At 47.0% G+C, this 27,961-nt stretch overlaps 1 protein-coding gene across 2 annotated transcripts; it reads right to left on the bottom strand.

Annotated features, from left to right (window-relative positions):
- Positions 1-27,907, bottom strand: TRPV5 (transient receptor potential cation channel subfamily V member 5). Of its 2 annotated transcripts, XM_088018321.1 has the most exons (16): positions 27,780-27,907; positions 25,440-25,537; positions 25,181-25,303; positions 24,563-24,700; positions 24,171-24,269; positions 23,871-24,046; positions 23,340-23,486; positions 20,997-21,209; positions 14,072-14,078; positions 7,090-7,202; positions 6,915-6,991; positions 6,507-6,672; positions 6,242-6,308; positions 4,033-4,301; positions 949-1,055; positions 1-304 (listed from the first exon to the last, which is right to left on the bottom strand). In XM_088018321.1, exons 1-16 carry the CDS (start codon positions 27,905-27,907, stop codon positions 1-3), a joined length of 2,232 nt encoding a protein of 743 aa, XP_087874447.1. The 2 variants fall into 2 exon arrangements, with proteins under 2 accessions (XP_087874447.1, XP_027962229.1); XM_028106428.2 differs by lacking the exon at positions 14,072-14,078 and having other exon boundaries at positions 7,090-7,176.
- Positions 27,908-27,961: the final 54 nt, after the last annotated feature.

The following is a 27,961-nucleotide window of genomic DNA, read 5'->3' on the forward strand; positions in this document are numbered from 1 at the left end:
TCATAAATGATAGATATTGTCCTCTCCATCCCCCTCGCCAAGGTCCAGCCCAAGATTTCCATGTCCCAGGGTGTTACGACGAAGGATCTCCCAGCCCCGGTGACTACTGCTGTGAGATGTGGTCCGGGACAGGGAGGGGGTCGGGAGGGCCAGAGAGGCTCTGGCTAGGGTCCCACTTTCAGTCGCGGAAACAGAGGGCTGTTTCTCAGAAAGCTGCTCTTGTCCATCCTCCTTGTCTGAGCCCTTGAAAGCTTCCACGTAGCGAAGCACTCGCAAAGGATTTTGATCATGGTGGTTCTCGACTCTGAGGAGGGCAAAGGGGAATGGACTCAGTTGAGGTGAAGAGAAAAGGAGAGGACAGGGGAAGGAAGGGACCAGAGTCCCAGGATCGAATGAAGGGAAGTGCAGTAGAATGGAGGGTAAAGTGGGATAGAGACCAAAAAGGTAAGCAGTCAGGATTTGGAGAGTAGTGGGGCCTGTGTGTGTGTGTGTGTGTGTGTGTGTGTGTGTGTGTAATAGTGAACATGAAAGAGAAAATGGAGAGAGGGGGGAGAGCCATGGTCAGGAGCTGAAGGTAGAGTATGGAGAAGGTTAGCTTCAAGGCAAGAATATACTAGAAATGGGGGTCAGGTAGGAACAAGACTAGAAAAAGTTGGGTAGCCCATGCCCACATCTGAGCATGGACACACACATGGCCTCACACACGTTACTGCCCTGATGTACTCACAGCCTGGCATCAGCTGTTAGCGGTCTTGTCACCCTCCTCATCAGCTCCACCCACCTCCCTTAAATAGGCTCATGCAGTCTCACTTCATAGAGTGATGATGTCTCCTTTGGATCCATTGGGGATCTCAGGAATGAAAAGATGTGTGATAAATGTGGAACTGGTCATCCCACCCCCATGGCCTCACACCTGTTGGCAGTTTGCGCATACACACTGTCACTCACCGCAGGAACCAGCGGTCCCCCAGCCCGTACTGGTACCCGCAGATCCCAGAGCGAGGCCACAGGAAGCGAGGCAGCTTCCTCTCCAGCATCACCGTGGTAGCCACCACCTGGGAGGAGCGAAAGGTAGAGGAAACTCAGCAAGAGTCATGAGGTTTCAGGGGACACTGGAGGCCACCGACATAGGGACCAAGAAGTGCCTGTCAGATGGGGATACCAGGGCTTGGGGAAGATGACAGTCATTTAGCCATGCCCTAGCCTGTGCCAGGCATCATGCTATCTGCTTTACTCATCATTCATCGTAAAAGGAGAGAGAGAATATTTTATGAGTGTTTTCAATAAAACAGTAACCCCTACATTACTATTCACATTCATAGAAAATGAGTCACTCCAAAGTAATTTCATTTGCTTTTTCATAGGAAAGCCATAGACTAGCTATCTTGATTTAAATGAAATGATTAAATAGAATTTCTATGATGGTGGAGATGAAACGATGCCGCTGGTGTTTAGGGAATTTGCAGCAAATTAAACACCCATATCCTACAAAGGAAAAGAGCGGGTTAATGACTGTAAACTTGGCAGGGAAAATTCTAGTGGCACATCACATGTCCTGTCCTTTGACCAGCCCTCATTAATTACTTAGATGAAACAGAGAAGACAAGCTATCAAATATGCCTGTGACACAAAACTGGGAAGGATATGTAATATGTGAGGTGACAGAAGCAATATAAAAATGATCTCACCAGACTGGAATGCTGGTCAAAAACCAATAACGTGAAATTTAAGAGAACCGAATGTAAGGTCCTACAGATTTATGTTTAAGACTAAAGTGTCTGTGTAAGTACAGGAGAATGGCAGAGGAGCTTCACTAATTAAGTTGCGTAACAAAGATGCAGGGGTTCTAGTTGATCGTGACCTTGATAAGGGCAAATTGTATATTTGCTAAAAGACCTGGCTCAGTGTCAGGTGCCACCTATACTACAGTGTCCAAAGCAAGGAAAGATATGACCCTCTTTATACTGCATTCCTCCAATCCTATTAGGACCACTCTAGTTTTGAAAGGACCATGATTAATTGGTTAGTTGAAGGCACTAGCAATCCTTAAAGTAGCCCAATACCCCATGTCATGTTCTTCCACTTGATTTCTTACTTGCACCAAGTTCCCTCCAACCTCAGGACTTTCAGTCATTTGTTCCCTTTCCCTATACAGTTCTTCTCCTTCTTTATCTTGAAAAGGACATTTATGTGTCCTATTGTGCCATAAGTCAGCCCTCCCACCTTGTTAACAGAATCCCTTCTGCTTTAGAGCATTGCCCCTTCGCCACTCTATCCATCAGTTAGAGTAGACTGGACTGCACACGGGCCTGGCTAATTAGTCCATTCTTTCCTAAACTCCACCACCACCATCACCACTCTCCAGTCCTTAGCCTTAACCTCAAATTCAGGGATGCACTTATGGCTCAAACCTGTTGCAGTGAGATGGAACTTAGACTGGGTTCTCAGGGGAAAGATGCTCTTTGAAGGGTTACATGTTGCGCGGCATCAGGAAGCACACAGAATACAACAGGAAAGGGGCCATTGGAATTGTGCAATGCAGTACATCTGCTCATTCCTTTGAGAATTTGGAGCTTCTACAAGACATCTCACCAACATGATGGGGGAGACTGACTTAGGAGACTCTGGATAGGAGAGCAGAAAAGAGAAACTAATGTCGTGTGGGAAATGGAGATACAGGCTCTGGCCAGATATGCCTAGAGCTGGTTTAGTTCTTTAAACTTTCCAGTTATGAGGACCAACACACCCTCCTCCCAATGCCTTTTTTATTTAAGTCTATTTGAGTTTGGTTTTCTGTCCCTGTAGCCAAGAGTCCTGATTGATATAACCCCTAACCTTCATCCCTTTCTCTCATTCTTCTTAACTGGCTAATTCTTCCCCAAGTCTAGGAGCTCGTCTTAAATGCTACTCCACCAGGAAAGCATTTCCTTACTTTCCCATCAGACTGCTCTGTTGCATCCTGTTCTTAGCACCCTCTGCTTCTCTGTGACACTTTTACTACTGTAATTGTACAGGCTTCTGGGAAGTCTATTGTTTAACGGCAGTCTTCCCAACCAGATTGTAGGCTCCATGAAGACACAGATGGCATCTGTTGTGTTCATGCTCGTGTCCCCAGCTCCTAGACATTTCCCAACACATAACAGGCTCTAAGTAATTATTATTAAGTGAATGGAAAGTCTGAGGGGATAAATGATGGCTGTATTCAAATGTCTGAATGTGTTCATACAGAAGAGTGTGTCCTGTGTTATATGAGAAGAAAAGGCTGGGGCCAAAGAATGGAACTGTAGAAAGACAGGTTTCAGCTGAATGCAACATGGACATGTCTAGTTACAAAAGCTTTTGAAATAGGACAAAGCTCTCCTCCTCCTAATCACTATCAGAATCCATATGATAATAAGGTCCTAATCAGCGTGAAAGAAGATAGTAAATTACCTTTTGACCAACGAATAATTAATCTCTGGGTAGGAGCTCAACCAGAGGACCACTAAAGGTACTTCCAACTCTAAAATTGTCTTATCCTCGATGATATAAAGAAAAAAATCATGGAGAAGCAGAGAGAAGCAAATAGAAGATAATGTCCAAATTAAAAAGTAGAATATATAGGGGCACATGGCTGGCTCAGTCAGTAAAGCATGAGACACAACTCTTAATCTCAGGGTTGTGAGTTCAAGCCCCATGTTGGGTGTAGAGATTACTTAAAAATAAAAAATCTTTAAAAGATAATTAAATTAAAAAAAATAAAAACTAGAATATATAAGAATAAGACAGTTTCTAGTTCTCACTGGACCCAAGGTTGACTATTAGATCTACTTTTCCCCTGTGACCAATATGTCAGCTCTTGGGTATTAAACCTACCCCTATCATACCATTTTACCCTCCTTTTGTCTCCTCCTCTATCCAAATATACCTTTGTTGAGGTGACAACCCCATTGGATTATTCTGTGACTCTCCTAAGAGAGTCCATAACATATTCTGCTTTGATTTTTCTCTCCATACTCTTCCCCTTAGTAAGACTAACACTAATAAACTCACCTGGGCCCTCCAGAGCTCGTCCCGCTCATGGGCCACCCGCCAGTGTGTGTCACCCATCATGGCGATGAATAGGTTGAGCATAAGCAGTGTGGCGATGATGGTGAAGGCAAAGTAGACAATGCCAAACATGAAGGGCAAGTTCACTTCGTAGTTGGCAGGCCCATCAATGACGGTGAGGAAAAGCTCAAAGGTGCTGAACAGTGCCATGGGATAGTCATAGAATTGCCCCAGATTGGCTGGGTCCTCTGTCTGGAAAATGACATAGAACGCTGCTCCGCCCAGGAAGTGGGCATGGAGATGGGGAAACAGGGAGTTACCACAATAAGTATGGGCCTAGTCATATCTCCACATACTTACACATTTGCAGACACACAGATATGCCCATAAATGTAAATATGTGACTGTATACATGTAAGTCATATTCTACATGTGGACCTGGCTAACCCTGAGATGTCAAATGACCAAATTCATCACTCTGGACAGTGGTAATATGTAGCCATTTAGCAAAATGTGTATATAAAGTATGTGTGTATATTATAAATATATGTATTTGTGTGTATATATATACATACACACACACACACACACACATATAAGATGTGAAAAGCAGTTAGGTGACTTATTACACACACACACACAAAATAAGGCACCTAACTGCTTTTCACATCTTAGAAAATAGAATATTTAAAAGATAACTTGTTACAAGAATGCATGGAATCTCCAACAATTTCAAAGAACTAACATATGAAATGACTAAAAGAAAGGCACCTTTAAAAAAAAAATCTCAGTGACCTCTAGATAACCATCCATCACTTCTGAGATTCCCTGGGTGAGCTTGGACCCTCATGGAGAAAGTTTCCCTGCTCAGTGTGTAGCCTGCTGGATAATACTATGCATCCTGGAACTTTAGTTCAGCATTAGAACCTTTAAAAGACTCCTGTCCTTATGGGGAACTGAAATATAAACAAAGTGATCTCAAGAATGGAAATAGGGTCTATGACAAAGCATCAAAAAGCAAGTGCAACAACCAAGAAGATGATGGTTTCAGAGATTCTGGGTATAGGATATCTACAGAAAGCTCCTCTGTCGTCATGACCTCATTTTGTAATCGGCAAGTCATGATATACATATACTATTTGCAACATATGCATACTATATAACTATACACACATGTTGTGAGCAGTAATTTATGATGTGTGCAGATGGGGTAGAGAGTAGGGAGAAAGAAAATATAAGGAATACTCCAAATAGGCAGACTACCCCAGTTTTACCCATTCATAGCGCAGATCGTGGGGCATGTTTTTTAGTCTAGTGCGGTGGGAATCCCTGTTAAATGGGAATTCTTACGACAAGAATAGTGTCCTTTGTACTAAAAGCCATGGTCTTTTAGAGTCGGTGGGGGAGGACTTCAAATACTGCCTAGGACATCCCCTTGTCTTACGGATGTTGAGTTGCAGACATTAAAGACCGGATTTGAGTTGCCAATCTTACTGCTCTTCCATCCTCTTAGCACATTCCCCTAAGAACTTCCTCCTACTCGTTCACGGCCCTCACCCTCCCTCTGGCTCTGGCTGTTATTTTCTGACTATGCTCCTCTCTCTACCCTGATGCTCCCCCTCTTCCCCCACCAGCGGCTGGGGCTGAGACTGAGGGCTGGCTCCCTCTTTCCTCAATCTCTCTTTACAGCTCTTTTCCTTCTGTTTCCCTCTCTCATTCTCAAACTCTCTAAAATCTTTTTTGGTACTTCCTCTTTGAATTCTTTCTTTTTCTCCCAACTGCGATCACACATAGGGGAAAAAAAAATGTTCTGTGTTATTGAATTCTGCTTCTTCTTCTGAAGTGTAAACATAGAAGAGTTAAATATTGCACTGTCTCTGTTTGCCCACATAGTTTTCTGAGATCTGCAACTGGCCAGTCTTTCCTGTTTCATGGCCCTCTCTCTCCAGAGCCTTTCTTCTATCTCTTCTTTAAAGATCTTGCAGAGCGGTTAGTCAACATGAATATTATTGGCCCATAAATTCAGAGCACATGATCTCCCTTCTAAGCCAACCTGAGTGACCCTGATCCTATGGATATGAGTGTGTTTTTGACTCAATTTCTACCGGGGTGTGGAGCAAAACAGAGGACAAATGAGAACTGAGCAAGAGCGAGCCAACTTTCTGAAGAACTGGACCCTAGGACCTAGTAGAAGAGGGGACAGTGCTCTTACCTGAGGCAAATCCCAGAATAACCACAGCCATTAGCCAGCAGAAACGCATGAGGTCTCCAAAAATCATCTACAGGAAAGGGAAGGGGAAGGAGGGTGGAGTGACCCTTCTCCACCTGCCTCTCTGCAGCCATCCTGCTAGATTGGAGGCCCCCTAGCTCCACTAGATTCACTCAGAGCAGTGTTTTCCTGGGTGCTCTGACTTCCTCACTCTGTCTGGAAAGGTGCTATGGCTGAAGCCAGAGAAAGATTTGGGGAAAGCACTGACCTTCTGGATCATGATGCTGAAGGGACCAAGCATCTGGAATCCTCGAGCGAAGTACATAACACTGCACCAGCCCAGCACCAGGGCAATGGACATGGGAACCATCTCCCCGTTCATGTTGGCGAGTCGCATCACCATGGTCACCAGCACCATGCAGGCATAGATGATGCTTGCGGGGGGCGGGGGGGGAACAGAGAACAAGGAGTGAGAGAGGAAATATTCTTGGTCCGCTCTAGCACAGTGAAAACTTGGGTAGTACCCCCTCAGGCTTAGTCCTTACACCCAAAACACACATATGAGCCCACTGGAGAGAAATCCTTGGAGTTGAGAGTCAACTGAGGTCTAGGTCCCAGAGAGTAAATGGCAGACCTAGAACAATTCTGGCAAAGGCTGAAAGGAAGGGACACTCACATGATGACATGGAATGGTCCCCCGAGGATAGTCTGTCCAAAATATCGAGAAGCACCAACCCGAAGGATGTCTGGGATCTAGGAAGAGGCCAGTAAAACAAAAAGACAATGTGGACTGCAGTTCAGTCTGGGACCCCAGGTGGATGGCCTTGGCTTGGACCCTGATGGTACCTCACCTCTAGGAGCAGGATGATCACTGCCCCTGTGACGGTCACCAACTCCCCCACCAGGCGGATTTTATCCTGCTGAGTCGCATAGGCCTCCTGTGGGGGTAAGTTCAGGGTAAGTACTTTTTGATGGATTAAGAGTCAAATTGTTTTTTGGGCAAGTCGTCTAAAGCAACTGAAGTCCATCTCAGATAAAGAAAAGCTCCCATTACCACCATCAGACCTCCCACCCCCCACCATTGTATTTGTTATTGTGGCTAACTCTGATCAGGGCATTAGTCTATGTATCCAAGGCTTAGTATACATTGTACATGCTAATAATGTGAGCCACCCCCAGCAGATCACTATAATATATACGGTGAGCAGTAATTTATGATGTGTGTACCAAGGGGCCGAGATCACATTTCAGAGCATTGAGTTAAGAAGGCTAAACCAACAGGAAGAGGTATTAGTGGTTTGGGATGGTTTTAACTATGCTGAAAAGTCCAGCTTTTCCAATCTCACTGTGGTCCTTGGAAGGTAGACTAGACAATAAACATATCACAGAATTCGATTCCAGAATGGAACCAGAACCAACTAGTTCTAGCAACACCTTGAATAAGCCACTAAATCTCTCTGAGTCTGAGGTTTCTCACCTGTAAAATGGAGACTGTAATGCTTTACCTTTCAGTGTTATTGTGGAGATCATATTAGATGATGTATCTGGATATAGTTTAGAAACCAGAAAGCACTATAGATATATTCATTATAGTTTTATTATGATTTAGCAACATAGAAAAGTTCAGAAAAAAGGGTTAGAGACACTGAATTGATTTTAGTTTTGGAAGGTTCCAAAACTCAACTTTAGTTAAGGAAGTTCCCTGCCTTATCCTGAGCAGTGGGTATAGAAGATATAGCCCTAAGGTCAAGATAAAAGAAGACCATCCTCCTTATGTGCACGTGATTTCACAATCAAAGTCTTAAACATTACACATATGTAGTGATAGAATTCTACAATAATGATCCTTAACTTCTTTGGGGTTATGAGTCCATTGGAGAGTATCATTAAGACTGTGGACCCTCTTACCAGAAAACTGTGTTCATATATATGTAATCCCCACATGAAGTTGTACAAATAATTTCAACACATTCAAGTACACTTTAGACTTTGAAGAACTCTCTTCTCTAAGGTCACCTCTCTGAGTGGTATACCCAAGAAAGGAGTTGAGAGTCCCTAGCACCAGTGGGAAAGTTGATGATCTAAGCTAGGAAGGATGTGATCGCTCATTAGGCATAAGGAATGCTAATCATCTCTGCTCTGCTGATAAAGTGGAACCTCTAAGCATCCCTCAGCAGGGTACTTTCAGAATGTATTCACTGGTCCAGTGAGAGGCATAGCTTTGAAGTAGGAAGAGATGTTATGTGGCAGGAGGTGATCAATGACATAAAGAAGGTACCCACAAGGAGCCCCATGGTTGCTCAGAAAGTGACAGCTCAGAAGAAGCCAAAGATATAGCCTTTATGGAAGAGTAGGACCAGACTTACCAACAGAGGGTGGAAATGTTTCAGGGAAATCCTATGGGACCAGGAGAGATCAGAAAAAGAGCTGGTGTCTATGCTCCTGGTAAACAATGTGCTCTAACAACCTGTGGCTAGACTTCAGTGACTTTGTTGTTGTTGTTCGTTGTTTAAAGAATTGATATTCTCTTGACAAACGGGTCAATTTTATTTTATCATCTAATGGACAATTTCCCTTTTGCCTTGTTTCCAAGGAGGCTCAGAGGTTGTTTGTTTTGTTTTGTTTTTGTTTTTGTGCTCTAACTGAATCCCCCCACCTTGGCTCTGAAATTCAATTCACGGGCCTTGTTCTTTTTCTTTATCTTAATGTTTTGATAGCATCTCTCTTTATTTGTAAAACATTCCAACTCCTTTTGAGAATCAGGTAGTGAGCAGTAGGATAAATAATAAGTACATTAACTATAGAAACAAAATAACATTAAATATAGAAATAAAATAACTGCATCTGTGCCAAATATGTGTCTGCAGAAAAATTCTGAATTCTTTTTTACAAATTTGTATCTTGGTTAAATATGTCTGGAAAACTGCCACCAACCTTTCTTTCTTGACTCAACTAAGTAAAGGAACTGAAGAAATTGGCCTGATCCCCTCTTGTGGGGGATCACAGCGCCCCTAGAGGACGGTGGGAGAGTGGCATCGGCTATTCCCTCAGGAGATGAAAAGCTGAAACCCCAGCTGATGGAGAAGGGTGGGGACAGTTTTGGTCACCACACTCTTCTTCTGGGGCTTCCCCTCACCACCACCCCTCGCTTGTTTAACAGATTCCTTTACAAGTAGGAGTTCTGGGGTGCCTGAGTGGTTCAGATGGTAAAGAGACGTTGGTTTCAGCTCAGGTCATGACCTGAGGGTGGGGAGATCAAGCCCTGCTACGGGGGTTCTGTGCTCAGCGGGGAGTCTGCTTGAGATTCTCTTTCCCTCTCCCTCTGTCCCCCGCCCCAACCCTGAGTTCTCTTTCTCTCCCTCAAATCAAACAAAAACAAAAACAAACCAAGGAGGAGTTCTGCACAAGTTCCCCAGTGAGTAACAGGTGTCTCAAGCTTTGTCACAGCTCCACCTGGGATCCGACTGCCCTAAAGTAGCTGCCTCCACAACTCTGTCCCCAAAAGTCCTCTCCCCTAAACCAGGCCGCACAGTGCCACAGTCTCCTGAGGGCTCTCTTCCTCGCTGCTGTCCAAGATCACCACACAAGATCCTCATGTAAGGGGTTTTATTTGTCTTTAATTGCTCTCTCTAGAAAGTAAAAGGTAATATATATGTGTGAAAGTTGAAATAAAAATAATGGCAATTCAAACAACTCAATAGCAAAATATAACAAACAATCTAATTTAAAACTGGTCGGAGGAACTGAATAAATCTTTTTCCAAAGAGGACCTATAATGGAGCGTGACATCACCAATCACCAGGGAAATGCTAAACCAAAATGATATATCACCTCACACCTGACAGAATGAATATCATCAAAAAAACAGGGGATAACAATATTGGTGACGATGTGGAGAAAGCAAACTCTTATGTACTGTAGGAATGCAAACTGGTGCAGCCACTATGGAAAACAGTATGGAGGTTCCTCACAAAATTAAAAATACAACCGCCATATGATCCATCAATCCTACTTCTGGGCATATACCCAGAAGAAATAAAAACAGGATCTTGAACAGATATTTGTCCTCCCATATTCATTGTAGCAGTATTCATAATAGCCAAGATACGGAAACAACCTAAGTGTCCATCAACGGATGAGTGGATAAAGAAAATATGGTACACACACACACACACACACACACACACACACACACACACACACTAAAATATTATTCAGCCACAAGAAAAGAAGGAAATGCTGCCATTTGGGACAACATGGATGGACCTTAAGGGCATTATGTTAAGTAAAATAAGCCCAACAGAGAAAGACAAATACTGCACGCAGTGTCACTTATATGTGGAATCTAAAAAAAAAAAAAAAAGTCAAAATCCTAGAAACAGAGAATATAAAAGTGGTTGCCAGGGATTGTGGAGTGGAAGAAATAGGGAGAAGTTGGTAAAAAGATATAAACTTTTAAAGCTATAAGATGAATAAGACCTAAGAACCTAACATACCACATGACTATAGTTGATTATTACACTGTATTATATAACTGAAATTTGCTAAGAGAGGGGCGCCTGGATGGCTTAGTCAGTTAAGTGTCCAACGTTTGGTTTTGGCTCAGGTCATGATCTCAAGGTCATGAAATCAAACCCCGCTTGGGGCTCTGCTTTTACCAGCGAGTCTGTGTGAGATTCTCTCTCTCCCTCTGCCCCTCTGGCTTGCGCTCTCTATCTCTCTCTAAAATAAATAAATAAATCTTAAAAAAAAAAAAAAGAAATTTGCTAAGAGAGTAGAATTTAATTGCTCTCACCAAAAACTAACAAAGAAGATAAATATGTGAGGTGATGACCACTGCTATTCAACATAGTATTAGAAGTCCTAGCCACAGCAATCAGACAACAAAAAGAAATCAAAGGCATCCAAATCGGCAAAGAGGAAGTCAAACTCTCACTCTTTGCAGATGATATGATACTGTATGTGGAAAACCCAAAAGACTCCACCCCAAAACTGCTAGAACTCATCCAGGAATTCAGTCAAGTAGCAGGCTATAAAATCAATGCCCAGAAATCAGTGGCATTCCTATACACCAACAACAAGACAGAAGAGAGACAAATCAAGGAGTCGATCCCATTTACAATTGCACCCAAAACCATAAGATACCTAGGAATAAATTTAACCAAAGAGGCAAAGGATCTGTACTCAGAAAACTATAAAATACTCATGAAAGAAATTGAAGAAGACACAAAGAAATGGAAAAACGTTCCATGCTCATGGATTGGGAGAACCAACATTCTGAAGATGTCAATGCTACCTAGAGCAATCTACACATTCAATGCAATCCCCATCAAAATACCATCCACTTTTTTCAAAGAAATGGAACAAATAATCCTAAAATTTGTATGGAACCAGAAGAGACCCCGAATAGCCAGAGGAATGTTGAAAAAGAAAAGCAAAGCTGGCGGCATCACAATTCCGGACTTCCAGCTCTATTACAAAGCTGTCATCATCAAGACAGTATGGTACTGGCACAAGAACAGACACATAGATCAATGGAACAGAATCGAGAGCCCAGAAATGGACCCTCAACTCTATGGTCAACTCATCTTTGACAAAGCAGGAAAGAATGTCCAATGGCAAAAAGACAGTCTCTTCAACAAATGGTGTTGGGAAAATTGGACAGCCACATGCAGAAGAATGAAACTGGACCATTTCCTTACACCACACACAAAAATAGACTCCAAATGGTTGAAAGACCTAAACGTGAGACAGGAGTCCATCCAAATCCTAAAGGAGAACACAGGCAGCAACCTCTTCGACTCAGCCGCAGCAACTTCTTCCTAGAAACATCGCCAAAGGCATGGGAAGCCAGGGCAAAAATGAACTATTGGGATTTCATCAAGATAAAAAGTTTTTGCACAGCAAAAGAAACGGTCCACAAAACCAAAAGACAACCGACAGAATGGGAGAAGATATTTGCAAATGACATATCAGATAAAGGGCTAGTATCCAAAATCTATAAAGAACTTATCAAACTCAACACCCAAAGAACAAATAATCCAATCAAGAAATGGGCAGAAGACATGAACAGACATTTCTCCAAAGAAGACATCCAAATGGCCAACAGGCACATGAAAAAGTGCTCAACATCGCTCGGCATCAGGGAAATCCAAATCAAAACCTCAATGAGATACCACCTCACACCAGTCAGAATGGCTAAAATTAACAAGTCAGGAAACGACAGATGTTGGCGGGGATGCGGAGAAAGGCGAACCCTCCTACATTGTTGGTGGGAATGCAAGCTGGTGCAACCACTCTGGAAAACAGTATGGAGGTTCCTCAAACAGTTGAAATTAGAGCTACCATCTGATCCAGCAATTGCACTACTGGGTATTTACCCCAAAGATACAAATGTAGGGACCCGAAGGGGTACGTGCACCCCAATGTTTATAGCAGCAATGTCCACAATAGCCAAACTGTGGAAAGAGCCAAGATGTCCATCGACAGATGAATGGATAAAGAAGAGGTGGTATATATACACAATGGAATATTATGCAGCCATCAAAAGGAATGAGATCTTGCCATTTGCAAGGACGTGGATGGAACTGGAGGGTGTTATGCTTAGTGAAATAAGTCAATCAGAGAAAGACATGTATCATATGACCTCACTGATATGAGGAATTCTTAATCTCAGGAACAAACTGAGTGTTACTGGAGTGGTGGGGGGTGGGAGGGAGGGGGTGGCTGGGTGATAGACATTGGGGAGGGTATGTGCTACGGTGAGCACTGTGAATTGTGCAAGACTGTTGAATCACAGATCTGTACTTCTGAAACAAATAACGCAACATATTTTAAGAAAAAAGAAAAAGAAGAAGATAGCAGGAGAGGAAGAATGAAGGGGAGTAAGTCAGAGGGGGAGACGAACCATGAGAGATGATGGACTCTGAAAAACAAACTGAGGGTTCTAAAGGGGAGGAGGGTAGGGGGATGGGTTAGCCTGGTGATGGGTATTAAAGAGGGCACATTCTGCATGGAGCACTGGGTGTTATGAACAAATAATGAATCATGGAACACTACATCGAAAACAAATGATGTAATATATGGTGATTAACATAACAATAAAAAATTAAAAAAAAATATGTGAGGTGATGAGTGTGTTAATGAACTAGATGGTAGGAACTCTTTCACACTGTATACATACTCCAAATCACTGCAATATACACCCTAAGTATCTTGCAATTTTCTTTGTCAATTATACCTCAATAAAATGAAAAAGTAATGGAGCTATCACTGGACTTTTAAAACACTATGTTTTTCTTTTGGTTTTAAGGGGAATTCTAATGTTTCACACCGATGTATATAAGGTTGGCTCTCATTTTGGGATAACTCTTTTCAAAGTTGAGATTTTCGTGTTTTAAAAATGGACAGGAGCATTGAATTTTGATGAATGATTTATCAATGTCTATTGAATTGGTAATAAGAATTCCCCCTTCATTAACCACCTCTGTGAATTAAACCCTAAACTCAAGCTGGGAATGAGCTTTCCTTTGAATTTTTGAGAATTTTATTCTCTGTAGATTGTATTCAAGATTTTCTGTATTGAGAGGCTGAACCACTGGTTTTGGGATTTGTGGTCTTTATGAAAGGGTTTTGGGATCAAGGTTGTGTTTGGCAAAGTAAAGTAGAAGACACTCATTCTCGAGGTCCTGTTCATTCAGTCTCCCAGTTCTCTCTCAAGTGCTACCCTTTCCCTCAATTCACAGCACTGCTCCCTTAATTCACAGCACTACTCCCATGGCATCTGTCATCCGGTTTACCATGAAGCCATCCCTCATTTCGCCCACTCCCCACGATGCTTCTAGACTGGTCTTTCTAAAATGCAAATGTCATCATATGGCTTCTCTGCTCACTACCTTTTCTGGTTCCCTGAAGTCTTCAGAATAGAAGTGAAAGGGAGAGGGGTGCCTGGGTGGCTCAGTCAGTTAAGCATCGATTCTTGGTTTCAGCTCAGGTCATGATCTCAGGGTCGTGAACTCAAGCCCTCTGTGGGGTTCTGTGCTCAGTAGGGAGTCTTCTGGAGATTTTCTCTCTCACGCTGCCCCTCCCCTCACTTGCATGCTCTCTCTCTCTCAAATAAAAAATAAATAAATAAAATCTTTAAAAAAAGGAAATTAAGGGAAGATGGGAATGGGGGTGCTCTCTAGGTCTTTATCATAGCAGAAAGTCCATCAGTAGTGTCTAAACTTAATTAATGAATAAAGACGGAAGCATATTATTCAGCAGTGTGGAGATAACAACAGGAATGAAAAGCTGAAAGAGGTAAAACTTGTTGCCTCCATGGAATAAGACGTGTGTCAGGAGGGGCCGGCCCCTACACGGCTGCTCTTCATTATACCTGCCCTCTGATTTTTTAAATCACATGCCTGTATTCTTTTAATTAGAAGGGCCACTGGGAGATGAGAATTTAAAAAAATATAGACCTGGACTACCACACGTGATGTAGAGAACCCTTGCTGGTCTGGCTCCTCCTCCGTGTCCCCATGTTCTGTGTGAGGCTCCAGCCACATTGGACTATTGGGGTCCTTGGGTGTTAAGCCAGGCCTTTGCGTGGACTGTGCCCTTTTCTTAAAATGCCCTCCTCCATCATAGTTCCTGGCCCACCTTAAGGCTTAAGAGTCAGGTAACGGCATTCCTCCTGGGGCTCCTCTCCTGCCCCTCCACCCCAGCTCGGAGGTTCTCCCGTAGGCACCTGGCACCACTCTGCTTACAGACCTCACCCAGCACACTGTGATTGTCGGGGTACTCCGTGCCTCACCCGTAATCTCAGAGCTCCCTGAGAGCAGGGGCATCTCACCCCTTTTTATCCACAATGCACAGTGCACAGTGTAGCGGAGCCTCCACTGGTTTGGAAAGAAGTAAGGAGAGAAAGGAGAGGGTAAGCAGGCAGGGGCAAGCTGAGCATGATCTGAGAGTTGCAGAAGGGAGATAAAGAGGGAATCAGGAAGCGGGACTGGGGAAACCCATCTGGAGGCGAATGGGGAAAAGGTCACAAAGAATTGGGCTTTTCCAGGATTTTGAGATTTGTAGCTCAAGGTCACCTAAGAGGGCCTGGCTAATAATGCACTGAGAAAATCCTCTACCCGGCTCCTCTAAAAATAAATGTCTTTAATTAATGGCTGGAATTCTTTACATCATCATAAGCCTTGGAATTTCAGAAGTTATCAACAGCCAAATCCCCTGAGGAGGCTGATCATTTATACTTCACGGAGGTGAGCCTAATGACTTTGCTGTCATTTACCAGCTGGCTGAGCTCATAGCCTTGGAGGAAATGCCCAGAGCGGGTGGGCATGGCAGGGTCAGAGTCGGGCTGCCCACTGCAGAGACGGGCAGGGAGTGTGGGCAACCCAGAGGAAGCGGGAAGACAGCAGAAACAGTGCTCAAATTTCGGTCCTAGACCTTCATTTCTTCCCAGAGACCCCAGCTGGCAAAGGAATGAAGTTCTCAGAAAGAGTCCTGTTGGCTCGTAATGAGGGGTTACTCTGATCCTCCAGAGTGTGCCGGGGTTCCTAACCAGGGCTGCCCCTCACACTCGGCGTCCCTCATCCTGACAGCGAGAGATGAGGCATAGCTGGACAAAGCTGAGCTTGTGGCAGGCCCTGGGGGGCCCTCAAAGCCCAGAGACATGCGTTTCTCATGCAATTGGGCCACTAAGAAAGATGACTGGAATCCAGCACATCACTCTGGAGAGAGAAATGACCTAGCTTGGTAGGGAAAGGTGAAGTTCGGAAGTGAAGCAGACCAGATCCCTGATCCCAGGGCTGCCCTTTCCAGCTGAGTGTCTTTGCCAAAGTACTTAACCCCTCCTGGCCTCAGATTGATCGTCTTTAAAATGGTGATATTTTTTTCCTTAATAATTAGGGTATCTATGGGGATTAAATGCTATAAGGCTTTGTCATCCAAAAAGTGGTCCACAGAATCACAACATCAGCATCCCCCCGCAGCTAGTTAGAAACCTCGGGTCCCACTGGAGCTTTATTGTCAGAATCTGCATTTTAACCAGCTCCCCCAAGCACTGATAAATGCCTGCCAAGTGCAAAAAGCAAGCACTCAGCACATGTTATTTTTACCTACCAGCTTCCCTGCTTCTGTTCATCTCTTTTCCTCTTTAATTTGCTATGCTTGTCCCACAAAAAAGTGCTTAGGATCCCTGAACAGCATTGTGTAGAGCTGGATGTCAATTGGGTTTTCAAAGAGCTGCGGTGCTCGGGGTCGTTCAGAGCTTGTGAGGAATAATGACGTGTAGACAAATCAATCCCACTGACCACGACAGGTGGAGGACAATTTTTTTTCTTTTTTTGCACAAAGCAAATATTTAATAAATGATTCCTGAATTATTCATTCTGTTTGCTGCTTTCTTGATTATTCTTAGGACAGTGTTCTATTCCTTTTTAAAATTTTAATTCCACTATAGTTAAAAGCCAGCGTTAAGTTAGTTTCAGGAGTACAATATAGCGATTCAACAATCCCATACGTCACCTGGTGCTCATCGAGATAAGTAAGTGTAGTCTTTATCCCTTTCACCTGTTTTACCCAACCCCCTCTGATAACTATCTGTTTGTTTTCCATCGTTAAGAGTGGGGGTTTTTTTGTTTGTCTCTTTTCTTTCCTTTGTCTGTTTTGGTTCTTAAATTCCACATGTGAGTGAAATCCTATGGTATTTGTCTTTCTCTGACTGACTTCTTTCACTTAACATTATACTCTCTAGCTCCATCCATGGCCTTGCAAATGGCAAGATTTCATTCTTTTAAATGAATGGAAACCTATGAGTCGTTCCTGCCACAGTCTGCTCCCTTCCCCGCTGCATCTAATCCATTGTGCTGTAGTGATGCCAACCCCCCGCCCCCAGCCCATCTCTAGGCCAACCCACCATTATTTCTTGCTGCTGAACCATAATAGCCTCTTAACTGGTCTCCCCACATCCACTCTCGTGTCCTCAAATCTCCACCTCACAAACAGAGACATTTTTCTAAATCAAATGTCTTGTTAAGTCCCTCCCCTATTTAAAATCCTTCTGAGCTTCCCATTACCTTTGGCATAGAAAGTAAAATCTTCAAGATGGCCTGCAAGGCCCTTCATGATTTGAGCAGGGTCTGCCTGGACAACCTCGTTTGGCAGCTCGCGCCCAGCCCAGCGCCGGTGCTCTAGCTCTTTTTTCGGTTCTCAGATGTTGGCCGAGTTCTTCCTGCCGCAGGGCTTTTTTGGGGGGTGCATGCTCACTGCCTAGGACTAACTCCCCACCTTTAACTGGTGTATTCCTCGGGGAGCCACCTCTGACTTTCCCGCATGCCGGGGCCCCTGTTCCAAGCTCTCGTAGCATCCCGTAGCATCCCGTCCTCTTTCTTGTCATACAAAACCACAATGTGATTGGTAACGATCACAGGTTGTGATGAAACATCTATTCATTTACCTAAGGTAAACCAGTCTGTAGACTCCAAAAGGGCAGAGATCATGTGTGTTTTGCTCAGACCGTGTTGAATTCCTAATGCCTACAACAATGTCCAGGCTCTATAGGCTCTCTATGATTATTTGCTTAATGAACAAATCAGTGAAATGTTTTTGGGAAAAGGGCAGGAGAGAGATCGAGGAAATCTTCAGGAGACAAAGAGGAATTTCAACAAGAGAGCATTGCCCTCTTGCCGAACAGCACATCAGGAATCTAAAGGATCAGAGGGATTGACTTAAGACTGGAAAGTTGTAGATGAATAGGTATCAGAAACAGAAGCCAGTAGTTCTCAGCCATGGCTGAATATTAGGCTCACTCAAAGAGTTCTTAAAAAGACCCTTCACAGGGGGCCTCAGCTTCAGACATTCTGATTTATTAGAAACTAGTATGGTTACCAGCTTCCCATCTTGGTTAAAAGCCACCAATCCAGTAAGAGGTAGAATCTGTGCAAGGTCAAACAACTATTTGGTTTCAGAGTTAGAACTAAAACCCAAGCCACCCGACTCCCACACTTGGATCTTTCCGCTCACCTGGAAACCCAAGAGAACTAGCATTACAGTGCATGTCGTCCTGCCTAAACCAAGTAGACAGTGAATGGAGGTAGGAAATCAACTCAATTAATAGAGTTCTTAGGAAACTCTGGAAAAGCACAACTTTTATGGCTGAACAATGAGGCATCTTAGAGTGCAGGAACCCCCTAAGATATCTCTAAAACTGGACAGGGACACGCTCACTCCATCTTCATCTCTGTCTGCATTTCTGTCGTTTGCGCCGCTGCATATAAACAGATGAGTTTTTCCTCTCGTTTCAACTGTCCTGAGAAGGTGATGCTGGGCTGCTCTCATGGAACCTTGTAATTTCTCTGGATCCCATGAGATTCACAGAGGAAGTCCTTCAGTGGCTGAGAGCCCTGTGCATCCAGATTTATTAGTATAATTGGATAGTAAAGCATTCATTTGTCTAAGATAAAGCTCCATGGGCTAACCAACATGTCAGCAATTATATTAATCAAGTCAAGACACTATTGGTGCATTTTCATTCTTCTAAGACTCCCAAGTAATAAAAAGTAGGGAAAAAAAAAAGGGAGAATTTCCTATTATTTAACAAGCCTGGTACATCGTGAAAGCAGGATCTTTGAGATCATGGTGATAAGTTCAGGAGCCCCTGATATTATCCAGATGGGCTTACAACTGAGTTAAGAGGACACAGATATTCCAGAAACTCAGGACAAGTCTCAAGGGGGAACGCCGAACAGTAGGGAGCTTCCACTGGTGGTCCTTGCTACCTGAACCCCTTCCAAAAGCATTCTTAATCTCTGAGCCCCTCTCTCCCACCAGGAGAAGAACACTTGAAAGTTAAGAGTCTCCTATTTGGCCTAAAGTATCTATTATCTAGGTGGAAGACAAAAGGGTAAAGATGGTAAGGGTGGGGGGAGGAGAGAAGAGAGGAAAAAAAAGAAGGAAGGAGAGGTGCTCTCAACTATAATTATGCTCCACCTAGTCCTGCGGCAAGGGGGAAGGGATCTTCTAAATAGAGACTATCTGGATCAAAGGAATAGGTTAGTCCTGTGCCAAAGAGAAAGGGGCACAGAGAGAGAGAGGAGACTCCGAGGAATCAATTGTTCAGCATCAGCCAACTCTTAGGCCAGAATGCTACCTACATTCTAAATCCAGAAAATCCCCAGGTAAGCTTGAGACAAAGGAGGACTGGGAAAACAACACATCTAGAAATAGGGCCTGGAAGGTTGGAAAAGGCCAGCTGCCCTCAACTCATTCATGTGTATGAGTTTTCCCCATTTCTAGTCCCTTGCCCACCCCACTGGGCCGTCTCCTCAATGTCCTTATTTCCCCCTCTGTGGGTTCCATGCTGGGGCCAACCTTCATGCCCAGCTTGAGACGCATGGGACACAACCTGCCCCCAGCAGACTGGTGCCCACCCAAGGCAGCCCCCCCACACTCAGGATCATCCTACCCAGACAGCAAATCCGACTCCGTCAGAGACTAGCTCTGGATCCACGAGCACACTAAATATATACTGAGAGGCAGTTACAGAAGCAAGAGAGCTGGAGTGTCTTGACCTACTCTAGGGTTCAGTGAGGCTCTACTTTGTTGCTCCTCTGTGCCTTCCACTAACTTCACCCAGGGTTTTTGCTCCTTGACTGGGCAAGCTGCTTCTTTGAATTTGCGATTCAACGTGATATTTCACCGCAGAGCTCGGTAAAAAGAGGACTTCAACCTCCATTATTAGATTTACAGTCTAATGCTGAGACGTAAGTTACGGATGAATCACCCGATATACACACGCAAACGGAGCCTCCATATTTTTTATTTGCCTTTACATGTATGTAAGCTTATGTCCTCTTTCTGACTCAAACGATCCCTCTTCCCAGCCTAGGCTGCATCATACCTGTGGCTGGCCCAGCCTGGGTGGAACATAAATCTCCAGTCACCTAGCTCCTACTTGCCTGGAAAAATTCTTCTTCCTCTGTCTTTTGCTTTCTGCCCACGCACGTGCACTCAATTTTGGCTATCTCAGGTCACTGGGACAACAAGTTTAGTTATCCATGAACAGTAACCAACCCAGTGCAGCCATACTTGTTGACCACATATGCTTGGGAGCCCTCACTAGAGTCTACTCATTTGTCACCCACAAAGGAGAGTTTGTTCCCTTCAACAGCAGACTCTCAGAGCTCCTCTATACCTCTACTGAGCCATCCTCACCACCCTGGGTCTCTGAAGGACACTACAGAATAACAAGCCCACAGATGTCAAAGGAACCTCAAAAATTATTTACTTCCACCAGCTACTTAATCCAGGCATCCTTCTTCAGCAGATCCGACAGGGGGTCAGACGGCAGACACATTATTGCCATGCCCTCCTATTGACAGAGGAGAATACAGGCCAGGAAGGATGTCTATGTTGCCCTCACAGACCAGAAATGGACTCAGAAATGGACTTGGAGCACAATTTTCCTCCCTTTAGAACAATAGGCTTTGCAAATTACAAGGAAGTTGACAAATGTATGGTGTTCATAATACCAAGCGTTCTTTCAGGGTTAGTGAGAAAAACCACAGCAACTCCTTGGACAAGCGCACTTTTGCTCATTAGGTCGCCTTTTTTGGTCTCCTATCTCATGCCTAATTTGTGTCTAGGTGATCAGGAGCCTGTAGCTGCTGGAGCTCAGTGCATAGTGCCTTTCCCGGCTTCCCCTCTGCTCTCCAGCACCCGCGCCCCCTGCTACCACTCCCTTCCATCCCCTTCCAAGAAGCGTCACCTGCAGTAATTTCTGTTGGAGGACGGTGTTATCCCGGGGGTCTGTGCGGTTGCCCATGCGGAACTTGAGGGGGCGGTAGATGCAGCAGGTGGTGAAGCAGATCATATAGAGCGTGTACAAGGCGCCCAGAATGTAGAAGTACCGCTGCCCGTATTTCTTCCACTTGAAGCTCACCAGCTGCTTCACTGGGGTCTGCTCCAGGATCTGGCGAGCCTGGCATGGAAGGAGAGCATAGATGAGGGTGACCAGCGTAGTGAGGTGTGCAGGATTTCCCACCAGGTCCCAGAGGGCAGGGCACTAACAGCGCCATCGTCTTTCATTCAGTTAGCTTGGCCATTTCATTTTCAGACAACTAGTAAATTTCCACTCTACGCTGAGCCTCGTGTGAGTGCTGCAAGAGAACTATCATAGAAGTAAAACAAGGCACTAGAGCACCAGTGAAGTTTTGAGGGATGAGCGGTAGTTAGTGGAGCGAAGAGGGGGAGCTAGAGAAGATCTTCCCATGAAGTAGCAGCAGTTGCCAAGGCAGGGAGGTGGGAGAGGTCATCTGCAAACGCAAGCTAGGTGTGTCTGGGGACATGAGAGGACCAGTGGGGAGTGGCGGGCAGGAGTTATAAGGGGTAATGTAGATGAGAGGCAGACCAGGGCACATTCCGAATGCCACAGTCAGGAGTTTGAATGATCTTTCCGAATGCAGTGGGGAGCATTGGGGGGTTCAAGCAAGGAAGCAGTCACATTTGCTCTGGAAGTGTCGTGGACCAGAGAGGAGGAATACAGGCACAGGGGGTTGGATGCGGCCATAATCTAAGCCCCCAGGGTGGGCTGGGGCTCTGATGTAAGTACATGGTGAGGGGTTAAGCACAAACAAGGGAGGGGGATGGAGGGGATGAGGCACCTGAGAAAGTAAGAAAAGTCGAATTCAAAGCATAGCTGCAGGAATTAACCATTAGCAAAAAGAATATCTTTTCCAATGAACCCAGAGGGAAGGAGCGGCGGTGGGCAGATGTTCGGCAGGTCAGGGCAGGAAGTGGAAGCAGCTCCATCCAGAGAGCCTCTGTTTTTGCCATAATGTGGGAGTCTGGACTTCTGATGAAGCTAAGCAGGAGAGCTGGGAGGGATGTAAGCGGGGCTTGAAATTTTGAGGGAAGAAAAAAGTAGTTGATCAAGGCAAGAATAAAACCTGTTGGAGAACACTGAGAGCTCACTGAAACTGGGGACCCAGGATTTGTGCTGGCACAATTCGTGCAGAGGGATTGAGGTTCTTTTTTTCAGATTGATTGATTGATTGATTGGTTGATTTGACAGAGGAGAGAGAGAGAGAGAGCATAAGTAGGGGGAGTGGCAGGCAGAGGGAGAGGGAGAAACAGACTCCCCGCTGAGCAGGGAGCCTGGGGCGGGGCTCGATCCCAGAGCCCTGGGATCATGACCTGAGCCCAAAGGCAGATGTTTAACGACTGAGCCACCCAGGCGCCCCAGAGGGACTGGGGTTCTAATTTCTAAGAAATCCTGCTTGAAGTTTATTTGTTTCCAGGAATATTCTGAGCAAAATCACACAAACTGACCTTTCAAGTTTTCTTCTGTCTGTCACTACTAAAAATTGTCTGAGCTTGACAGTCCTAGAAGGGTTCCTAGGATTGTTGTGTCGCAGATAAACAACGGAAATTATATCTTGTCACATTTTGGAGGTTCCTGAGGGCTCGAAGCATTATCTCCTCTCTACTAGAGTCTTCAACAAATTTCCCTTTCCTGCCTGTAACTCAGTTCAGTACTATCTGAATGGCGTCAGTTGTTCCGCCCTCTCTGGAAAGCTCTCTTTTTCTTCTCCTTTCTGGTGATTTCAAACTCAGCTCAAGCCCTTCCTCTGTGACATCTTCTCTGGCCCATCCAGTACAAGTTGCTTGACCTCCATTTTGCTGCCACTGTGCATAATCCAGACCCCTCTGATGGCATATGCTGTACCCATTGCAATTACTAAGGACAGTGGCCAGAATTTGAGGAAGCAGACTGACAGGAACTGTGATTTATTTCTGTAGTCTCAGTTCTTCATAGAGCAGGTGGGACTCAAAAGGTGCTCAATGTGGAGTGAATGAATGAATGATAGGAAGCGACTTCCATTTGGAGAGGTCTTCAGCTAAAACATTAGTATGACAAAGGTAAGCAGAGGGGCTGGAGATGGGCAGAGGGAAAATGCAGTCAGACTGGACTTTTCTCCCAAAGGCCACATGGTTCTGTTCTCATCCCCAACTATTAAAAGGCAGGGAAGTGTCTGGACCCAGGATCTAAGGAAACGGACAGGCTTTGCTCAGCTACTTGACAGCCCCTGGTCCGCTGTGGCATCTGTACCTCTCGCTTCTTGGAGGAAACCACGAGCTCGAGAAAGGACACATCCTCCCCCCAGGAGTCGATCTCCGTGAGGTCGTAGAGAGTGGACGTCAGCGGCCCGTACGTCCACTGGATGTGCTTCCGCTTCTGCATCAGGTGCTGGAACATCTGGGAGGACACAGCGGGGAGTCCGAGCGTCAGTGGGAGAAGCGGCCGCGGGAACCACGCCACCCGAGGGGGCTGCTGCCCGCTCCTCGGCACTAACGGGCAGTCAGCGATGCCCACGCCTCTGCTGCGTGAACTCCATTTAGTTTCTGCTTCTCCTTCTCTCCCACAGACCCTCTAAGGACCGGAGAGAAGAGGACAGGCCAAGGGAACAGCACTTCGGGTCACCAGAGCAGAGCTCCTAGAGCGCCACTCTCCAAGCTCCCGGTCAGGGAGGCTGCGCGGTTAGCGGGAGAGTGCGCGGTAAGGGACGCCGCCCCGTGGGGAGCTCGGGGAGAAGGAAGGGTCTTTAGGAGGACGCCCTAGGGCCAGGGCAGCATCCCTCACCACAGTGTTGCCCTCCACTCCGGCCAGCTTGAACGGGGTGAGACCCTGGTGATTGGGCACGAGGTCCAGGGACTGCAGGTGGTCCCTGCGCCCATCGTACGAGAGCAGCAGGTTGTACATCTGGCAGGCAAAGGTCTTGTTGGGCTGGAGGATGAGGATGTGCAGCACGGTGTTTCCTGCGGGCGGGACGCGGGTGTCGCGCGGCCATTGCACCGAAGGCCCCGCTGTTGCCCGGCCCACCCGGGGCCCTGCCCTCACCGCCGCCGGCATCCCGGCTCCCCTCCCGACCCCAGCTCTTACCCAGGGAGTCCTGGGCCCGGATGTCAGCTCCGTGCTCAATGAGCAGCCTCACGATCTCCTCACTGCCCACGCAGGCAGCAAAAGACAAAGGGTGCTCCCCTGTGGACACACAGGGCTCCGTGGCGTGAGTGCCCGATGGGACGGGCAGATGTCCCTGAGCGACCGCCTCCTTGCCCCCCACGTCTCAGCTCAGGGCTTGGTGACGCTTGTCAGCAGAACCAGAGGCAGGGATGGAGCGAGTGCCGGTGGGGAGAACTGGCTCTGGCCTTAAGCCCTGTAAGGCCTGACCCCTTCCAGCTTTCCCAGGGCCTGGAGCCCGCCTCAGCCCCCCTCCCTTTGCTCCTGCCCGCCTCCCCGCGGCCCCTTCCTCCCAGCCCTGGCCCTGCTCCCACCAAAGTAGATGAGGTTGCGGGGGCTGCGGCGGAAAGCTGTGCCTGTAGCTCTTGCAGAGACGCAGGCGCCGTGCGCAAGCAGGGCTCGCACCAAGTTCACGTTCTGGTTCACGATGGCTATGTGCAGTGCAGTCTGACCTGGCCCAGAGACAGCTCTCAGTCACGGGGTGTGGCCCCAGTTCTCCCAGGGACACAGCATCCCACTGGCAGACAGGAGGTCCCTGACAGGTCCTGGCATAGATTTCTGCCCTTGGCCCAGCATGGTGGCCTGGGACTGAGGGCGATTAGTCCCATAGGCTGTCCACCTCACTGTCCCCAACTCTTGACTATTGTGGGTAAGGGGTATATGTGATCATTCTAATGTTGCTGTGAGAAAAACAAGAGTTTTGTCCTTCAGGGAACATGAGAGGAGTTGAAAGGAAGTAAGGAAGGGCTAAAGAAAGTCCCGGATGCCTAAAGGCCAAGACCAGGACCTCTACATTCCTTCCAACTCAAGGGCAACTTTCCTGAACCCTCTGTCACCCCTTCCCAGCACCCCCTTCAGAGGCCCAGGTTAAGAGGTGACATCAGCCCCTCCCATACCTGTCTCCGCCTTGAACTACTGCGCAGACTCCTCACCTACAAATGGCTCACACAAGGCCGGCTCCTTGACCAGCTCCGGGGCCGCCTCTATCAGCACCATGGCAGCTTCAAGACTGTCGTAGAGTGCAGCGATATGCAGCGCCGTCTCCCCCAAGGCTCCTGGAGCGGAGTAAGACAGGGGTGTCAAGCACTTCCCCGAGCCTCTCGGGGAAGGGGCTCCAGCTGCAGGTACTGTCCACCACCCCTGCAGAAACCCTTCTGGCCCTCCTCCCATCACACTCCAGCCGTGTCCCACCTCTCTGCCGGAAGTCACAGTTTCGGTCCAGCAGAAGCTTCTTCAGGACACACAGGTCATTTTCCTTGGCTGCCTGGAGCAGCGGAGACTCATGGATCCTGGGAGAAGATGAACATGAGTCAGGTGGAGGCAGAATCACAGAGAGGCCAACGGCAGAGAGAGGATCAGAGATGTTCTCTACGTGGAACAGACACACTAGTCGCACACGGTGCACGGTGACACGCCGGAAAGAGTTGTTTGTTGGAATCTAGCTGAGGGTCAGATTGGGATGAGAGCCGGGCTCAGGGCTCCCCCTGTGGCTGCATCATCACCAGCTCTTCCCAGTTGGGGGCGGGGGAGGGGGAGGGTGCTCAAGGCTCAGGTGGGTGGGAGACTCTGTGGGGGGCAGAAGGCCTAGGCTGCTGAGCCAGCGGCCCTGGTGACCCTGACAGAAGGCCATCAGACCTGGCCCGGCTGAATCCATCTTAGCTGAGTAAATGTTTTCACCCCTGCCCCCAGGCCTGCTGAACCAGCTCTCCTTGGGCGAGGGGAACTTTGAGACACCAGAGGGGCAGAGAGGCAAAAATGGGCCAGTTGTTGGGACTTGGGAGATTTACAAGCTGCCAAAATTCCAAATACCCCTCCGGGCTGTTCAGATATATATCCCTGTTGTCGGAGGGTGGGGGGAGGGAGAGTTCTGGCATGGGGTACAGATGATCTAGTCCTTCTGTGTTTTACCCTGTTCCTGCCTGAGGAGGAGCATAGCCTCGGGCTTCTCTGCAACTGGGAGCAGGAGAAACCCTGTGGAGACATCCAACCTGAGGCACCTCTTGTCAATTAATCTTTGTTTCTCCCCTCCTCGCTGAACCAAACAAGAGATAAAGCTGAAGCCCATCCTGTTGGGCAAGCACGTGGGGGCTCCCAAGGTGAACACAAGGCAGGTGAGGGTCATGAGGGAGAGATGAAAGGCAGACAAACAGACTGACCAGTGCTTCCCATGATGTCTGCAAGCCCCCAGATCCTCTCTTTCCATTGTCCTGTGAGCTGGGGGAAGAACTTTTTTATTTAAAGAAGCAGCTTTTTATCTCAAAGGTGGAGCTCGAGTCTGTCTGTTAGAAAAGTACTCTCAGGAGGGACCAGCAGAGTAAGGGCCAGCCCCCTCCCCAACTCACCTAGCGGGAGTCCGCCCAGCTCAGGGCAACCAGGGCTAGGGTTCCAGAGTTTCCTCCGCTTCCGAGGGAACTGCACACAGCCCTAGCAGCCAGGCCTCTAGCCCACCGCCATCTGCAGAGGGGAGGTCCAGAACCCAGCTCTCTCTCTCCAAGACGGCCCTAGTCTCACCCAGAAGTTTGGAGGGAGGTGGGGAGGCCAAAGGTTCCCTCACAGGGCCTGGGGTGGGGGTTGGTGAGCAAGCAGGGAGCCTTTCCCAAATGAGGGCTTAGAGTGTACCCAGCGTCAGCTGCACAGTTTGCGAGGCCCAGTGCAAAATGAAAATGTAGGACTCCTTGTTCAAAAATGAAGCATTTCAAATTGACAACAGCAGCTCATTAAACCAAGGGATCTTGTGCCACTGTAGAGGCCACTGCGCATGAAGCCAGCCCTGGCTGGACCCCAGACCTGTTAATGTCTGCTCACCCAATCCCTAGGCAGCTCTCTGATGGGCGACCAGTTCCCCAAATGCTCGGAGGCAGAGGCCCACCTGCAGGATGTGTCCCTGCCCTGGCCTCTTCTCCATAAAATGATCTGTCCCCAGGTGTACCAGCCCCACCTGACCTGAAGGCGTCCCAGGGGCAGGCACAGGCCTCATTCAATCTCTGTGTCCTCGGGATAAGGACTGGATACAGTAGACTCTCAATAAAAGGTAGATAAGCTGAGTTTCCCTTATCAGCTGGTCAGCTCCAGATGTAATACAAAGCAGAACTCTCCTCCCCTTTTGCACACAGTCAACTTTCATTCATACTCGTGGGAATTCCTCACTCTTTCTCAAGGCAACAAGTCTTCAAAACCCTGCAGGATCTCATGCCTTCCCCCAGGAACTTGTTCCCCCCTCAGCCTGCACCCGCCTCTCTCCGCAGTCAGCCTTCCTCTGTCCGGTCCCTTTCTGTCCCCGTACCCCTCCGCCACCAGGCAGGCAGGTTAGAGCTGTGGTGTGATTTTTGTCCCTGGCTTTGAATCTGCATTGAGTCTCCTCCTGCCCTGCCCATGAAAAGAGGCAGCTGGGGTTTGTAACGAGTGGGCTGGGTACAGTCCAGTGCCTGGCATTGAATGTCGGGTTGCTCCAAGGGGGAGATACACCCGCGTGGATCGGAGGGCTCAGAGGTCAGTGAGGGGTGGGATGCAGCATGACTTGGGGCAGCCTACCTCTTCTGTTGCAGCATGTGGGCCTCGTCCACGTGCTGATCCCAGTCCTGCTCTCTGACCAGCCAGGAGGCCAGTAGTTTCTGGAGTTGGACCCAGGGTCCCTCCGCCTTAGGTGGAGGAGCCCCCATATCTTCTCCTTTCAGGCACTGGCAGGTTAGGGAATGTGGTAAAAGGAGCCAGTC

This window comes from Eumetopias jubatus, unplaced genomic scaffold (assembly GCF_037043125.1).
Source record: "Eumetopias jubatus isolate StellerSeaLion01/CBP00866 unplaced genomic scaffold, mEumJub1_p1.0 scaffold_14, whole genome shotgun sequence".
Taxonomy (NCBI): Eukaryota; Metazoa; Chordata; class Mammalia; order Carnivora; family Otariidae; genus Eumetopias; species Eumetopias jubatus.

Coding starts and splice junctions, on each gene's coding strand:
- TRPV5 (XM_088018321.1), bottom strand. CDS start 27,907: ATGGGGGCTCCTCCACCTAAGGCGGAGGGACCCTGGGTCCAACTCCAG. Junction 24,701..25,180: donor CTTGTGTGAGCCATTTGTAG/GTGAGGAGTCTG, acceptor TCTCTGGGCCAG/GTCAGACTGCACTGCACATA. Junction 6,309..6,506: donor TCAGCATCATGATCCAGAAG/GTCAGTGCTTTC, acceptor CCTTTCCTGTAG/ATGATTTTTGGAGACCTCAT.